This window comes from Argentina silus (genome assembly GCF_951799395.1).
Source record: "Argentina silus genome assembly, chromosome: 9".
Lineage (NCBI taxonomy): Eukaryota > Metazoa > Chordata > Actinopteri > Argentiniformes > Argentinidae > Argentina > Argentina silus.
In genome coordinates, this window is record NC_139663.1 from 19,886,256 (window position 1) to 19,905,215 (window position 18,960).

At 42.4% G+C, this 18,960-nt stretch overlaps 1 protein-coding gene across 1 annotated transcript; it reads left to right on the forward strand.

Moving 5' to 3' along the window:
• Positions 1-98: 98 nt before the first annotated feature.
• Positions 99-14,492, forward strand: tmem114 (transmembrane protein 114; the record flags this gene model as incomplete). The annotated part of the gene is made up of 3 exons (XM_083677402.1): positions 99-276; positions 11,485-11,622; positions 14,266-14,492. The coding sequence occupies 3 exons, from the start codon at positions 99-101 to the stop codon at positions 14,490-14,492; spliced, it is 543 nt and encodes a 180-aa protein (XP_083533528.1).
• Between the last annotated feature and the right edge of the window lie 4,468 nt (positions 14,493-18,960).

Below are 18,960 nucleotides of genomic sequence, written 5' to 3' on the forward strand. Positions count from 1 at the left end.
TCTTCATATTTTTCAATCTTCTCTCTATTTCCCCCTCTCCCTTTGTCCCCCGTCTCCCTCTGCCTTTCTCTGGTTGAAGTTCTGTGTTACTCTGCAGGATGAGACTGGCTTTCAGCACCTTGTCTGTGTTCGTGGGTGTGTTCGGAGTTATCAGCTTTGTCTTTCTGGTGGTGGCCATCGGGACTGACCACTGGTACATCATTGATGTCTCCATGTTGGAACACAACTCTACTTTATCTCTGAGCTCTCACACAGGACTATGGAGGACCTGCAACTGTAAGTCTGCTTTAAGACATGATATGCTGTGATGTGGTCATTTTTGGATGTTTTGATCCCAGAATTTCCTGAAAAGCAGTTTTAAAATTAAATTGTTGCTAGGAGGACAATCCTGGTTAATCAAGCTTTAATGAATAATAAACAAATCAGTTTATTGAATGAATAGATAAATTATTTAACCTACTTTTACTGGTACAGTATATGGCAGCATTTCATTTCTTTAAGGATTATGTAGACAAGTGATTCTTGGGACATGTCATCCTCTACAGTTCAAAGGAACTGCACATCGTTGGTCAACCCGTTTGGAAGTGGAAAGAACTACACAGATTCTGAGAATCAACTTTTACGTAAGCACAGTTAAACAGTTGTCAGTTTTGCTTTTACTGCTGTCATTGTCATCATCATCATCATCATCATCATCATCATCATCATCATCATCAATGTTGTCTAATCATTATCATGTCTTAAAAATATTTTTGTAGTACAGTAATACAAATACTGTACACAGCACTGTGTGTTGGTCAATTCAATGCAGTATATCTGACCCACACCCTCAGAACCACATCTGCACTGAGGTGGGAACCTTTGAGAATATGAATTGCCTCTTTACCAATAAGAATCACCCTCCTGCTGATGCTCCTGCTGACTAGTCCCAATATTCTGTCCAACCAATAACATGACAATGGAAGCATAATAATCATCTGTTACACTGATGTAAGCGATTGATCCTCCTCCAGCGATTAGCTTATCACTTGTGATGAGCCAGGCTTGATATCTCAATGTGTGTCCATATGAGTATTGCTAATGACTCTTGCCATTTTTTCCTTTTGTGTTTTAAGTGCACTGTACAGTTCATTTGTGAAATGAAATGCTATTGGATTGGGAATGGTTCACTATGTTAGTAGTACTGTTAGTATTTGAAAGTGGATGTATCCAATATGCACTGATCAGGGGACAAATCAAAATTGATCAAATGTATATATATTTTTTTTTTTACCATCAATCCATACACAATACCCTATAATGAGAAAGCGAAAACAAGTTTTTAGAAATGTTTGCAAATGTATTAAAATTGAAATACAGAAATATCTCATTTACATAATTATTCTGACTCTTTGCTATGACACTCTTAAAATTTGCTCAAATGCAAAAATGTCTTCCACAAGTCATTAAACAAGTTGAATTGAGTCCATCTGAGTGCAAGGATAATAGTTTTCGGAATGAATATCTTCTGTTTTTATAGGGTCTCTGGTTTGAATAGGAATCAATTACACACTGTATAGATTAGGATGTCACTACCAACTCATTTCATAATTTCATTTCATTTCATAATATTTCATAATTGTCTCTTGATCCTGACAAACTCCCCAGTCCCTGCTGGTGACAAACATACCCATGACATGATGCAGCTACCACTATTCTTTACAGAGGGATGGTGCGGAAACTGCATTGCATATGCTGGATTTGCACTAAACTCATTGCTTTGTAGTAAAACCAAATAAACACATTTCCAGCCACTTTCTTTGCTGTATCACTTGAACACTTGGCGACAGACCAATTTTGTAGAGTGACTGAGATGATGCTGTCCCATCTACTGTGCTTTTTCCTCTCTGTCATTCAACTTTGTAGATTTTTGTAAGTCTCCCCAGGCACGTTGCAAGTGGCCCAGCGTTTAAAATGGGGTGTCACAAGCATTTAACCCTAGCAGCCAACTTCCCAGGTGAGAGAAGTTTGAAATGCTAGGCGAGTGACAGGCAACCACGGATCCTGAGGCCGAACGCAAGCAGCTAGAGGCTTCAGGTTTTTTGTAATCACATTTGACAACCCTTCTCTTCGTAAAACTAGTTTCCTGATTTTCTAGGATATATCGTACTTTAACTGCAGGGATCTGAAGACAATCGGCGCTCCTAGTGTTGAGTGTCTGGAGCGACCGAGTGAACCCTTTGACCTAGTGACTTGCCGTTGCCGTGACGTTGTAGAGGCACCTACAGACACTTTATTTGTTCGGATCGGCCAAGCAGGGAGGGACATATGGCTCTCCAAAGTCAAGTAGGCAAATCCGAGGAGTCGTTCCACTGAGAGACACACGTTTTTTCCACTTGGCTCTGCCAATATGCAAATCATGCCTGTGGTACCTTCACAGCCTGAGATGCAGCAAATGGTCATACTTGGATGGATGTTGTGTGTAACATGGATTGTAGATGGATTGGTGAAAAAAGTGATTTATCTCAAATGATCTGAGTTCTGTTTGATTGATTGAATTTAAAACATCTTATGGAATCATAAAAAAAGTGGGATCTGATTTCTGTTGAACATGTCAAATGATTTATATCTTATATGATTGATATAACACACATTTAATATAATTTAATAAGGAAGAAATATACAGCCACTTTGTTGATAATGAGGTATAGCGATTGAACCACAGACAACACCTCTTAATAAAAATAATTTATCATCTTGTCACACACCGTGCTTTTGTATTGATTTACTGATTGAAGACTCACTGTCACCAACACCCCCAGCCTGGTTCAAGGACATTTTTAGAGCAGAAGAAACAGCAAATGGTTTGGAAGCGTATAGCACAATTGCAGGTCTTGTTTGGCAAAATGTGTGGAATTAACACATAAGCAGCAGAAGCTTTTGTCTGGGGAGGGAGGCATAGCAGTGTTAATTTCGTCAACGAAAATAATAACACAAATATTTGTCAAACACCTACGAGACCATAACTGACTAAATAGACCCAGACAAAACAATAACTAAACAAACTAAACAAAAAAAAAAGTAATTCTGGTTGACTAAAACGACGAGATGAGACGAAATTATTAGGACTTTAAATACAAATTAACATCTGAATAACATCTGAATAACCAAAGCATTTGTAATTGCAACAATTTTCTGGGAGAAGTGGTGCATTATCTGGAAGAAGTGCAGGGGTGCCATGACTCTACCAAGAGGCTGTGAGGTGACACAGCCTCAGAAACTTGGTTGCATTTGCAGCACAAAAGCCGGAGTTTCCACACCTGTTGAACCCCAGAGCTGTGCCTTATATGGAGCTCAGAGTCATGTGTTGTAGCCAATCACAAAGCAAGTGTTGAGAGGCATGCAGGGCCACACCACAGAGGTGATACAGATATAGACCTCTTAACTAGCCACAGACTGTGTGTGACTGTGGGGTTATAGCCTGATGCCTTTGCTCTCCGTGGTAGAGCTCTGCTGCTCCACAGCTGCCTCAGGGGAATTAGAGGGGTTTTCTACCCAAGCAGCGCACACACACACACACACACACACACACACACACACACACACACACACACACACACACACACACACACACACACACAGGCTCAGGCTCAGGAGTTATGAAAAGGTATTATTTACTTATTGGACCAACCCTTGATGACAGCACCCAAAGGTGACACATTCATAAGAACTATACTGTAGCGAACGGCGGGGCAGAGCAGCTTGCCTTAAGCGGGTATCGAACTCGCAACCTTCCGCTTACAAACCGGCCGCGCTAGCCACAACACCAAGAGAGTTAACTCACTTGGCGGAGCTGCTAACGGGCCTTACACAGGGTCGTTACAATACTTTTTTTATCAGTGTGATCAATGGGCAATACACATTGTACATTGACATATTAAGACAATACATAAATCATATTTAGATAGTTACAGTACACAATTCTAAGTTTCAATTATATCTGACCATGACCTGATAGTTCCACGTCTGGCTCCATGTAGCCTAGCCGATGATCTGATTTTAAAGTATGTGGAACATACGGAGTGAAGAATGTGAAGCATACACAAAAGGATCTACTAATAATTGTTGATTAAATAATTGTATGTTAAGAATGATTAAAGTGTGGTGTTAAGAAGTTTGGTTTTATTTGTTGTTTTGATAATGTTGTATGACCAAGAGTCGAGGGACAGGGCACTTCCTTAAAGCAACTTAGCTTAGCAACTTAGCTGAGTCACGGTGAGCATGGTGTCCTCAATCGAACTCAGGAGCCCCACTTGAAGTGAGCACTATGAAGTGAGCATGGTGTCCTCAATCGACCTCAGACCAGTCCAAGGGAGAACCCCGCATGGAAAGTACCTACAATCCCAGTGCAAAACCGCAAATCACCATGACCGCATGGGATGTTGTTACGTCCAGAGGAGGCCATAGGAGGAGTTGGGGTCGGAACAGAGTATATAAGGTGCTGTTCGGAGCACAATCGACGGAGATCAATCCCCGCTAAGGAGCGTTAAAACCTCTGCTGCGGAGCGTTAAAACCAGAAGATCCCGAACCACCGGAGGGAGCGCGCTGAGACCCGAGGAGTCCGTTCTGTTCAAGTCGTGTCGTGGGGTAGCACATCGCCAAAGGTCACTCCGACCAACTCCGGCCGTGGATCCCACAAAGACACCTGTACTGGGTCTTGAACAGCCTGGCGGCTGTTAAGGAAGGAGCTCCCCCGACATACTCTGAAATCTCAGCCGTTGTTTTTCTCTCAGTACTAGGCATGCCCTTAACTGTTTGAGGCGGTGGTTGTGACTAAGACATTGCTCGGGGAAGAAAACCTTTCTTCACTTGGAAGGGGAAGCGAGAGTCGTGTTTCTCGGCCGAGGGCACGAACCCATTCCATCGACACTGCCGGGGCTGATAGAGGGGCTGATTCCGTTTGACGGAGGCGCTGCCGCTGACACTATTGGGTCCTCTCCTAAAACAATCATTTCAGTAGGACAGACAGAGTAGGGAAAGTGGTAGGATTTTATTTTTTGCTAAATTTTTATATTGCTATAATTTTTATTAATGCTATAATGCTGTCTGTAACCCTTTAGATATATTCTGCTATGCTGTAATGCTTTAAGCCCAAATAAAGATCTAACCTGCACTTAAAGCATCTATAAAATTGTATTAAGTATATTAGTCACTTAAGATATTTACCCTCCTTGCTAATAGTAAAATATTAGATTCATAGCGCATTATAGGAACTGAATGGTTATTCTAGCCTCTAATATTATCTCCTTTGGGTCAATTGTCCTTACTGATAAACTAATTGTCCGCAACCACAACAACTGGCACTCATTTTAGATTAGAGCTGTCGTTAACTATAGGGGCTTTTCATGCTATGCAAGTCTTAGTGGGTTATTTATGTTTGCATAGTGTGGAGAGAGGAAGCAGGGGAGACTATGGGATGTAGATTGTTAACAGCGGAGTGAATCTAATTGACACTAGCCTAGAGAGTCCTCTTAGGGAGGTGCCCTTCAGGCTAAAAGATACCCGTTAGATGGAGAGCTAGACTGGGACTCCTGTAATGGGCCAATTGCCGGGAGACACAACTGAGCCACAGAGGAAAGACTGATTGCACAGCCTTGCTGAGGCTTACGGGAATATACTGTATGTGTGGACACATTCGCTCTCCCTCATAGCAGATATTCTCAAAAAGAAATTGCTGTTGTCAGTTTTCCTATATACCTAGAGTACACAGGTGATATTAAAACAGCACAACAGATACACACACACACACACACACACACACACACACACACACACACACTGGAGCCTGAAAAAGCTAATAACGGGAATAACCAGTTAAAGTAATTTGTGTTGTGGCTCCTTGGGGGGATCCAGACACACTCCACCTCCGGGCTGGCAGCGTCCTGGATGCGTCCTGGCGTTCAAGGGTGCATTCCGTCCTTGGAGCTGGTTTGGAGACTGCATGATGTAGAAGGGGTACATTCTTGTATCCTTACAGATTTCAGTTCAGACCAGACAATCGGGGCATTTTGCAGGGCCGCATAGTAAGGGGTGAACCGAGTTGACTGAAAGAGATCTAAAGTTTACAAATGTAACTGAGGTTCTCTGATGGAGAAGAGGGTGACGCCTCACCTCATTGCCCCTCTCGCACTGAGCTCGTAAAGAGTGGTTCACAGGTGTTGTGATAGATACTTATATATAGTCACACAAAACAAAGTCGCTGTGTGGTGTTTTGTACCACTAATATGCTTAAAAACCCTGAATTTAAGTTTTATGTCAGTTGATACAGATTTTAAGCATAATTTTCACTGTTCAATTCTAAGAGGAATGGGTTTCGGTGTGACGTGTTGTGAATTGTATAGATCTGCGACGTTATCCATTAGAATCAGTGAGCATGTTCCACAAAGGAGAACACTCCTGAGTGGGCTGAGATGCAATCACAAGTATTTTCTCTGTCAGCTCAACTGCATCTCATTCTCATGTCAAAGACATACGCCACACCACAGTTATCTGTATCAGCACCCACTCCAACTCTTCCTCTTTAACTCACGCGTCTTAAGCTGGGTAAAGTGATTGCCCTAAATGTGTAATTAAATGAACCAAAACATTTAAGGGAGGGGGATACCTAGTTGTTGCTCTGTAGACAGATTTGGTGGCACCAGCCATGTGATTTAAATGTGGCTGAGACAAAGACAGGGATCGTCTGATCTAATCCATTGTGAATGGTGAGTCATTGGCTTTGAGTCATTGGCTTCAGGGATTGGAACGAGCATAAACTCATATTGCGTATTCTTAATGGAATCTAGGATCCGATGTGATGGAGTGTCTGTCACATAGGGATGAGCAAATCATTATCAATGTTTATTAACCATAAAATATATTTTGGAGTTAGATATAACGTAATGATAACTTGTGTTAGTTGGTCATGTGACCACTTGTGTAGAGTCCGCTTTATCATGTCCATCTATAACCGTCTGAAGTTGTACTGGGGAATAAATGCATGTCTTTATTCTTAACGTCTAGTCCTTTATCTTTCTTCAGTGTTCTTATCCCAATTCTTCATCTTGACAGGTGTTTCAGATTCATTAGATGTGTTCTGTCACTTCATTTGTGCAAGAGAGCTCTCAATGTCTAATATTAATTCTTTGTGTCTGCTATTGGTGTCTGTGAACATGAGGATGAAAGACACATCAATGGAAGTCAGGGAAGCCATTATGAGGCTGAAATATTAGTAGCGCTGCTACATACTGTTGTATAAGTACCGCACACTAACTGATTGCGCCACAGAAGCCTATGGATTTGAAAGGCCTCGTCATATAACTTTGTTGGAAATTATTCCAATAATCCCTGGTCTCAAGGAGGCTCTCTTCATTACCAAATCGCCCGGCTAGCTCAGTCGGTAGAGCATGAGACTCTTAATCTCAGGGTCGTGGGTTCGAGCCCCACGTTGGGCGAAGGTTTTCTCCAAGCAAACGTGACTCTGCAAACTGCTATCAACCTCACATCCCCCTTGAAAATTCAGCCAACTTTCAGTTACTGGTGGAACGTGTGCGGGCCTTCAAGCCATGAGTTCAGTCTTTCCAGCTAAATGCACAGAATAGTGCGATTTGATTGTGCATGGTCTCTCTGAAGGGAAGGAAGCCTTGGAATCTCTTCAAGTTCAATCTGCGGTGCTGTAATGGAAAACATTGTTTTTAAATGCTTTGACCACTTTCTGTAGGCGCTGTGGCTTAGCTGGTGAAAGCGCCTGTCTTGTAAATAGGAGACCCTGGGTTCGAATCCCAGCAGTGCCTGTTTTATGACAGATGCATGGGCTTTTCTCTTGCGTGCTTCTCATTGTCGGCCAAAGTCAAACAGAAGATCACCGATTGGTTCTTACCCTAACCCTAACCGTCCTAACATACTGTGAAAACGTAACGTAAACGTCATCAGACAGACAGACTTTCAAGGGAGAGATTGTAACACCTGCACGTTCTGAAAGATGTTACAATCTCCCCATTGAAAGTCTGTCTGTCTGATGAAGGTCACATCATGTTTTATATTGTAATGATAAATCTAGGATGTTTAAATGGAGAGAGTGTCGCTTCTCACCTTCACCTGAGCATATTCCACATGCTGAAACCCCCCCCTAGGGGTAACATTGCCACTACAACTTTGACACACGTACCCCAACACTTACTTAATTAGTTCTGTTAAAGCTGGACCCAGACAGTCTCTAGTTGATTTTCCGTTGTCAGCTAAAATCAGACTCTGGGTGTCATTTTTGACCCCGGATTTTGGTATTGCACAATAATCAGATTTTTGAGTCCATGTGTATTTAATGGATTTCTCGGGTGTAATTTAGCTAATATGCGTTCGTATCGAGCTAGCTTCATGTAATGTAGAGAGTCACTACAGTATTTATCCATTACTATTACTCATCATAATTCAGATTATTGCACAATATTGTAACGACCCTGTGTAAGGCCCGTTAGCAGCTCCGCCAAGTGAGTTAACTCTCTTGGTGTTGTGGCTAGCGCGGCCGGTTTGTAAGCGGAAGGTTGCGAGTTCGATACCCGCTTAAGGCAAGCTACTCTACCCCGCCGTTCGCTACAATATCAAAACCCAGAAATAGACGCTCCCCAAGCAGCTGAGCACACTGAATTTGATTTCAGGTGACACCATAAATGTGCCTTTTGAGGTAGCAAACTTTTAAAGTCCCCTGGAGCCACAGAGTGTCTGCTTGTTTTGTCCTCTTCAACCCGTTGATTCAATTTTTTTTTAGGGGTGAGCTATGTTCCAAATGTGCACATTAAAACAACGTTCATCGTCTGATCGCCTTGATAACGGGACATCTTTTAAACTTGCGACTGTGTCTCTCAATGTTGGCCACCGCTATTGTTCATGTGTCAGGTTTTTTTGTTTGTAATGTCATCAATGTGAGAGTGATTTACTGTTAAGTCATGAATGTCTACCCATGCATTCCCATAGCTCTTCGAGGGGTGTGCAGCTTCTGCAGCGTCTCACTGGGTGCCTAACCAAACCATTTGTTGTCATAGTAACATCCCTGTTGAAAGCACTGGTGAAGTGAATGTTGACTGGAGAGAAAGAAACGTTCAGCGCTGCTTAAACAATAACTAACTCTGTATTTCTCTAATGCTGGCAGGCGGCGTTGAGTTGAACATTGTTTGAGATTTCACACACACACACACACACACACACACACACACACACACACACACACACACACACACACACACACACACACACACACACACACATAGTGTTAATGTAGTTTGTATTTGATATTCGAGATGTAAGACACCAGGCAGGGCTGACCTTACACACACTTGGGCTTTCTATACGTTGGTAAAGTGATTGCACAACAATCAGAGAATACTATGACAACGAAAATATCTGGAGACAAACAGAGCAAGCTTGATAGAAAGCTTAAGTTTAGAGGATACCGTAAATACAGCTATCTTCGCTAGATTGTTGAACTTTACAAATGATCAAATTTGTGTTTGATATTCGAGATGTGTGCTAGTACAGGTAACGTGGCTAACTGTGACCACTCGCTAACACATGAATCTTCTATCCTGCGCAGTTTTACTGTCTCCGTTTCTGGAATGAAATAACAAAAACCAGCAGGCACTTTGACTACCAAGGACAAGGACGGGAGATCCACATAATAAAATATCTCATTGTGAAAACCATGTTCCCCTCCTTCCCTGACTTTTCATAAATGTCTGTTTTTAACATAAGCTCACCATAGCTTTACCCTCATCATGGTGATTTGAAATTGACCTTCCAGTTATGAATGTCTAACAGTTATTAATGTCTTACAGTTATTAATGTCTAACAGTTATTCATGTCTTACAGTTATTCATGTCTTACAGTTATTCATGTCTTAATGTCTTACTCATACTGTAACAAAACAAATAAAACAAAAAACTAAATCTTAAGACGCCTGGAATATTGCGCAATAAAGGTGCATTAAATAAAAAGAGCCATCATAACATCTTCCGGAGATAAAGCTAAAAAACACTAAGTGGAAATACAGATTTAATTTAATCCATATTCTTATCTGACGGTTTAAGCTATTTAACTGATAGCTTTAACACTTTTTTGGAGTACCACATTTAATATTTAAGATCACAACAAATGGTAAATGTATGATCCTGAGGGAGTAATGGAGGTTGTGTTGTTTATTAAATATTGTGGTGAATATCATTGGAAATATTATTCAGTCCAATAGAAGAGCCAAGTCCATCCAACTCCAACAACAAGTCTGATATAAAGGTTTTGAAGGTGTTGCCTCCATTCATTCCGCACCCACAATCGATTACATTATATTACCTACTGGACAGCTTATAATTACTAATGCCAACGTCATAATGTGTTGATAAGAGGAAATGTACATTTACATTAACTGGATGGAGTCATCCATAAACCATTCATGTAGGCCTGTGTAACAGACCAATTGGGTAGCTTATTGCTGTGTTAATTTTCCATGCTGTAATATAAAGTGTAAAGGTGTAAAGTACCGAAATAGCTCCTGATTTTCCTTTTTTTTTCTGTCTCATTTTCTAATGCCCACAAGAAACTTGTGAGACAAACTGCCCTGAAATCCATTGCAAACTGCTCTAGTCCTCCGGTCGGAGAGATATTGAACCCATTCCTCATCACCTATTTTGCCATCAACATCATTCTGGGTCTTCCCACCAACGGCTATGTAGTGTGGCTGATGACCGGGTCTCTCTGACACAGTGCTCTCTGATTGCTTTGCTCTCAACATGGCTGTGTCTGACATCCTCTATTGCTACTGTCAGCTAGCCAAGACAAGATACAGAGCAAGCCATACCAGCTAACATTACCTTATTGTTCTTACTTAGCTAGCCTGCTTCTGTCCAAGTTCAGTGCCAGCTAGTCAGTTAAATTGGCTATTAATTAATCCTGGCCAGTGGTCATCAACAACAACTGGCTGCCCTGTACATGAGCAACATGGACATAGTCATGGCATTACCTATGTCTCCACCATAGTGGGCCAGAGTTAAACAACAAACAACTAGCTAGTTTAACATAATATTAAGGCAGGCTATAAATAGCCCACAGTTCAGCCCCATAAATGTTCACATTGCTCATAGTGAATAATACGATGGGGCTATATCCTACGTTAAGGAACTGGGTGAGAGAGTTGGCAATTTGCTGTGGGCCAGCTCTGGTATGAGAAATGTGGCCCTGATATGTTTCTGTAGTTACTGTGGTTGGGACCTGGGCCAAATCCACATGCTTGCCATGGTCCGGCCTTTTTATGGCAAAGATAAGGCTCAGGAATGGTCCCTGGGAACAAAGTTGTATCTGGGCCACATCCGGATGCCAGTAGAAAACAGATGTGGGCCAGATCTGGGCCGTCATTACTCTGCTGACTCTGATTTTTTAATGGATAATACAATGGATAATCTCCTTCTCTCTCTCTTTCTCAGACATGCATGGGACATTCATCGTGCTGCTCCCTCTCAGTGTGATCATCATGATAGTCGGGGGGATGCTTGGCTTCATTGGTCTGCTGGCGCGGGCCTACCTGCCACTGCTGATGACTGGACTCCTGCTACTACTGGGATGTAAGCAACCTACACGTCTTATACACTGAGCTCAAGACCTTACACAGCCTATCAGCTATTAATGATGACCAAAGTCCTGCTCCTACTGGGATGAAAGCACCCTAATCCTATTCACTGAGAGAGAGAGAGAGAGAGAGAGAGAGAGAGAGAGAGAGAGAGAGAGAGAGAGAGAGAGAGAGCTCAGAGTGGGAGCTGTCCATTGTGCCTCATGGCGTCACTCCCTGGAGACCTTTATTTAACCAGATAGGTCAGTTGTTATTTCACCTTCATTTAACCAGATAGGTCAGTTGTTATTTCACCTTTATTTAACCAGATAGGTCAGTTGTTATTTCACCTTCATTGAACCAGATAGGTCAGTTATTTCACCTTTATTCACCTTTATTTAACTTTATTTATTTCAATTCATGGACAACTTAGGCTTGCTTATATACAGTTAGACTGGGTAGCCTACTACCTGTTTGCTGAAATGTGAGAGGGAAGTTTATTTATTGCGTGGCTCAACTCAAGCACTTTCTCAAGCACCTTCTATTATTAGGAACCCCCTATTCTCAACCACTATACTGTATTGGACTATAGTGGTTTTTAATTTATTTAATTATTTTTTTCAATGAAGCCTGGGCAAATTCATACGTTTCACAGTGTGGCATTGTCTTACGTTGGGTGTCCTCAATCTTGTGCGACGCCGCTTCGCCTACCTGAGCTACCTGTCTTATAAATTGTGGAACGATTCTTGATTTTTTAAAGATTTTCAGCATCCGCAGAAATGTAGTGCCTTCACATCAGAAAATCAGTCCCCGTACACAACGGTTCAACATGTACCGTTACACCACCAGTTGCTACACGAGTAGCTTTGGAATGTAGAAAACAGTTTTGGTGCTTAACAGAGCTAGAAGCTACTTGCCCTGTTTACTTTCATTATATCTCCTAGTTGAGTGATCGTGGATGCTGGACACTGAATACCAAAGGTATAAAAACACTTAAAATCCATCTGGGTCAATTGTCAACATTGCAGATATATCTTAAAACTAATGTAAGTGTCAAAATAGTGAACCATACCTTTAAAGAAACAATTCAAATTAAACAACAAGGGCCAAATCAGGGACAAAATGTGTTTCAATTGATTCTGTTGGTCCTAAGTTCCGTGTTTCCCCATGCACTTCAGTATTGTCACGCCCTGGGTCTGCACATGCAGCTCCTATATAACGTGGATTAATACCATTATTCTCTTCACCGGTAGTTCAGTAGAACAGTGCAGTTCTCCTCAGCCCCTTCAAGGAGTTCCACAGCAGCATACATAACTGTCAATGAGGCCGGCACATCAGACTTAATCAGATCCCTGTCCGAGCTCTAATCCTGTTGTCATGTTGAGAGCTTGTTTGAGACAGGAGCACATTTCCTCCCATTTATTAATTAAACTCTGACCCATGCAGTGAATGAACAGTCGCCTTGGAAACCATTAGATCCTCTTTCCCCGCTGCATCTGTAATGGGGAGTTAAAGTGTGTATGACGCACATCCAGAAGTATTTGTATCTCGGCTTCAAACACATGTGGTCTCAGGTGGCCTCACCCTGACTGATAAAAACACTGTAAAAGGGTTTGAGATAATCTACTGTATAATCTACTATCTACTGTATAATCTACTATCTACTGTATATACTGCATCTATCTGTCTCTCTGCCCTGGTGAGGATGCAATTTAATGTGATCTGCCTCTTTAAGGTTAATTCATGCTTTTTAATACGTGTCAATCGACAAAAACGGCGTCAGTTCAAGAGGTGTGTGACACCCCTCTGCGTCATTTCTTGTCAGCAGTGTAGATCGACAAAGCATAAATTAACCTTCAGACTACACACATGTGTTGCCAGTGCTGCCTTTTGTTGAAACTGTTTTGCCATGTTATGTCTCAGTAAATATAAATGCATTCAAGTATCTGTGCAATGCACTTTCCTCCCCAAAAAGTTTTTTTCATAATTTAGTATTTTAAATAGCAGTTTTTGTGTGCACTTAATTTTTCTATGGCCACTTATGCCAGGAATCCAGGGGCGTGGCCTTGCACGATAGATTAAGTTAATGTAGCGTAATCTAGCTAATGTAGAGAACCTAGCAACCTAACCCTGGCATCTGAATGTATCATTCAAACTAACAAGCAACCTTACCTTGTAAATCTGGACAGGTCTTGAACAAATAAGAGACGTTTTGTTGAATTAAGTGTGAGGTGACGTCAGCTTTACTTCAGGAAATCGCAATGCACTTCCAAACCACTACTTTCAGATGAGAAAGGGAGGGACGAGTGGGACGAGGGGGTCGAGTCAACAATTATGATTTGTCGGAATATGAGCTTATAAAACAATGGTTTTCAGTGCACAGATACTTTTTTGGTAGTAAAACAAAAACAATTAGTTTTACACCTTTTTTTGCATCCAGAAAAGGCATAGTTTGAAAGCCCAGCAAACTCTCGTTCTCCTCTTCTCCGTCCCTCTTCTGAATTTCTCCCTCCCTCCCCCTTTCTCATTTGTATTTAACAGCCTTTATTGGCACGCAAAACATGTGTTTACTGTTGCCAAAGCAACAGTCACCAGAAAATCACCCAGAAAGACAACCAGAAATTGATGACCAATGTCTCTTCCCCCCTCCCCCCACCAGCGCTGACTTCTCTGACGGGGCTGAGCGTGTACATGGCCTACTCTGCGATGGTCTTCAGGTTGGCCCTGTGCATGTCGGACCAGAAGACCCTAGAGGGGGTGCACATCCTGTTCGGCTGGTCCCTGACACTGGCCTGGCTCTCCTGTGGCTCTGAGTTCCTCACCTCCGCCGCCTTCCTCCTGGCCTGCAGGACCCTCACCCAGCAGAGAGAGGAGCAGAGACTTTGAAGTGGGTTTGGGGGGGTAGAGAGAGAGAGAGCGAAATGCTGAAGGTAATAGACAGAGGCCGGGAGAGATGAAGAGAGAGAAGCCGTTGTGAGAGACAGCGAGAGAGAGAGAGCAATGCAGAGAGAAAGTTATAGGGAAAGGCTGAGACAGATAGTTAGAGAGAAGGAGGTGAAGAGAAAAAGACAGATGGGCAGAGAGGAGGCCATGCGGGTGGGAGGAGGCCATGCGGGGTAGAGGAGGCCATGCGGGGTAGAGAAGGAGAAAACACAGAGAGGCGGAAGTTCAAGGCTGTGAGAGATAAAGAAAGAGAGAGATGAAGAGAGTGAGAGAGGGGGGTTAGTTTGAGAGGCTGAGGGAGATGGGGAGACCAATAATGGAGAGGAAGGGGCAGGGAGAGCACTAGCTGAAAGCAATGATGAAAGGAAAAAGGAAAGTGTTTAAGAAAGAAGGAGAGGAAGACAAAAATAAAAAAATAAAAAAAATAAATGAAAGATATCTATAGCTACACAGTGAATGGGAGAGATGGGTATGAGAATACCAAAAGCAATGAAGGGACGTACCATGAAAGATGAGAACATGAGATAGGCAGATAAAGGCCTGAAAGGAATTATAATTTATTAGAGCTTGTAAACAGGCGGTGGCACTTCAAACAGGAGTAGACAGCTTTGGTGACCCACAGTAGAGATACTCAGCCCATGGAACATACATCAAGAGAGATGTCCAAAAATCTACTTCACTTTAATAAAGTTTGAATAGCTTTGAAAAGCAAAAAAGGGGCAGACAGAAAGATAAGGAAAGAAAAGGACATAGTAGTACGTAAATAAAGCAGTGGAACATCTCAGGCCATGAAGGAAAGAGGATAAAAGGAAGGAGTAACCCTACTCAGACATAAAGTGATAAAAAGGACAACACTCGCAGGAACACACACACACACACACACACACACACACACACACACACACACACACACACACACACACACACACACACACACACACACACACACACACACACACACACACACACACTGAATCACATCAAGCCCTTGTAGTCTGTTCTTGGTCTGTAATTTCCTTTGAAGTTAGATATGAATTCAGCCTGGTTTAATTGCAAGGTCAAGTGTGTGGTTAATTGGTACGTACAACACAGTGAGGTTAGCCAACTCATGCATACAGAGATGCCAAAATATCCCTTCTGCTCAACTTGAAGCAGAATTTTACCCTGTAATCCAGTGGTTTTGTTGTTTAAGCGAGGAGACGATTGGAAGAGAAAATGGCTGAGGAGTAGTGGTGATTGGGACGTCCTACCTACTTCAGCGTCATATGCTGCGACAAGCCACGTTCATTAAAGAGGGGGGGAAAATGTGATGCATATGAATAAAATATATGAAAATGCTCAATGATTATCAGCATTCAAAAACAAAGTGAAATGTGTAATTTATGTAGGCATTAATAAAGATTCTCTGCAAATGATTTTTTTTCATTGTGGTTATTAGCTGACTATTCAACTGATTGCATCTGGCATCAGACCTGAGACAAGTGATTACCATCAGGCCTACATACATTATTATTATTATTTATTTATTTAACTTCCACTAATCAGTCATTTTCACACTGTAGCTTGCAATGGTGCAAAGAACACTGATTATTTTTACATGAAGAAGTAGGCCTATCCCAATCCAGCGCCTCTACTTGCCTACTTCATGATGGACGCATGGTTTGTTCTCTTCGCATTGTCGGCCAAAGTCAAACAGAAGGTCACCAACAAACACCTGACCACCATCCAACTGGCCTTTCCATTGTTTTTTAAATGCATTGCTCATGGTCTGTGGGCGCTGTGGCTTAGCTGGTGAAAGCGCCTGTCTTGTAAACAGGAGACCCTGGGTTCAAATCCCAGCAGTGCCTGCTTTATGACAGACGCATGGTTTGATCTTTTGCGTGCTTTGCATTGTCGGCCAAAGTCAAACAGAAGGTCACCAATTGGTTCTTGCCCTTGTTAATACCAGTGAGGATCAACTCAATGCCTTACGTGTGAGGTACGCCGACAATGTAAACAGTCCATGGCCGTGACTCAACGTTCATACTGCAAGCTATTTTGTTGGAATATAAATATGCAGGATGCTGCATACATTGTTATGAAACAGTAAGACTTAAATAGCATGAAGTACAATAACTTTCTGGGATAAACTTTTAGTAATCAGAAGACAGTATGAATAATCTGTCAAGGCCCGTGAGAGGGTCATTTTCTCAAAATGTGGCAGTTTACGGAAAAGTTTTGCTTCTGGTGAGGCTCGAACTCACAACCTCGGCATTGCTCTGCTACATACTGTTGTATAAGTACCGCGCGCTAACCGATTGCGCCACAGAAGCCCATGAATTTGAATGGCCGAGTCATATAACTTTGTTGGAAATGATTCCAATAATCCTCGGTCTCAAGGAGGCTTTGGACAATACCAAGTGGCCCGGCTAGCTCAGTCGGTAGAGCATGAGACTCTTAATCTCAGGGTCGTGGGTTCGAGCCCCACGTTGGGCGAAGGTTTTCTCCAAGCAAACTGCCATCAACCTCAGATCCCCCTTGAAATTTCGGCCGACTTTCAGTCGCAACAAACACCTGACCACCATCCAACTGGTGGAAGGTGCGCGGACCTTCAAGCCATGAGTTCAGTCATTCCAGCTAAATGCACAGATTGCGCCATTTTGTGGGCGGGTGACTTTGCCTGTTTTCTGGCGCTGGTGGGATTCGAACCGGTGACCTTCGGATCCACTCTTCCCCCCGTTCAAAAACGGAAAAGGCCACATTTTTTCTTTTTCTTTAATCATTTAGAATACATACTGACAAATAAACTAGCAGATAATGGAAAAGAAGCCTCAATTTCTCTCTCTCTCTTTCTTTTCCTTCGTTTTCTCCCTTTTTTCTCTCTGTTTTTCCCCCTTTTCTTCTTCCCCCTTCTTCCCCTTTTTCGCACCTTCTTCCCCCCCCTTAACAGACTATTGTTCCCCAGCCCTTAATGCCTTCGTTGCTCAGGAGAGTCAATGTGGAGACAAATGGAACAAGACACCATGTTGAACTGTTCTGATGTCCACAGAAGCCTTGAGCAATACATCAGTAGAGATAAGAGAATGCACCAAGCTGGAGGTTAGAGTACTGCACATAGATGAATCTGTGCGGAAATAGTGATTATAAGTACACACAGAAAATGCCTCCCTCAGGGCTGCCAGTTTGAGGAGGAAGTCGAGGAGATTTTGACTGGCAAAGTAGTAGCTGTGAGAAGGTCGTACTCATCTGTGAGGTCACCCCTGATTGCTTGTGAGGACTGATAGTGTACGTGAACAGAGAGCATCATACAAAATATTTAATACATAGTATATTTTATTCTTATAGTCTTTTTTAAACCAGGCACATAACAATACAAGTATAGTGAGTTATGAGCAGTCTTTGGAAGAGGACAGAGAGTGTACTCACTTCAGGTAGGGGACCTCAATCCTCTCAACTGTGAAGGTGATGTGATCCATCTGGAACATGAGACAACTTTCACTTAAACTCTAAATATAATTAAACATGTGATGAAATGGTTAATGTAATTAACTGACTGTGTGTGTGTGTGTGTGTGTGTGTGTGTTTAATTTGTGTGTGTAAAAGATATAATGTGGCTACATCAGGGAAGCTCTGGGTGTCAGACTCAGCCTCAGACCCTGGCACACTCTCAGAGTCAGACTCGCTCTCAGAGTCAAACTCGCTCTCAGAGTCAGTGTATGACTCGCTGTCTGACTCTGTCCCTGAGTCAGCCTCTTCAGGGTCCATAAATAGCGTGGCCGTGGCGATTGACACATCAGTTTGCTGTTAAAAACATACAAACACACACTCCTCTCAGACTGGGCTGTATCCCGCTGGTGATGCTACGTTAGCTTCACCATACACTATGTTGAAGACATAGGTCGAAGGTCTTCGACTTACAATGAGCAACATAAAGCACCTTACAGAATATAGGATAGTAAAATATACCAGTAAGATTGAAACACACTTGGGTATCTACAGTGAAACATACTGTACAGTACATGTAATAATTACCCAGTAATGCGGGAACGGTATGCTGACCGATGTCTTATGACACAGGTGAGACCTTATGACACTGGTGAGACCTGCCTCACCTGACCGCCCAGGAGCTAAAACAGCCAAGACAGAAACAGAATGTCACACGGACTCATACTCCCATACTGAATCTGCTGCAAGAGCTAAAACTCAGCTTCCTTCTCATCTCAAGAGGTTGAAATCTCACCTGAATGCCAGTAACAGATACCACCGTTGTGCTAGTGTATGGGTAACCCTTCAGAAACAAACAGAAGAGTGGATTCATTGAGAGAGGTGGGTTACAGGACAGATCTGGGATGTCTAACTATGTATGTATGTTTGCCACTTCTACCAGAACTTTCTGATGAGACTTGGTTATCCCAACTAGAGTAAATCATCT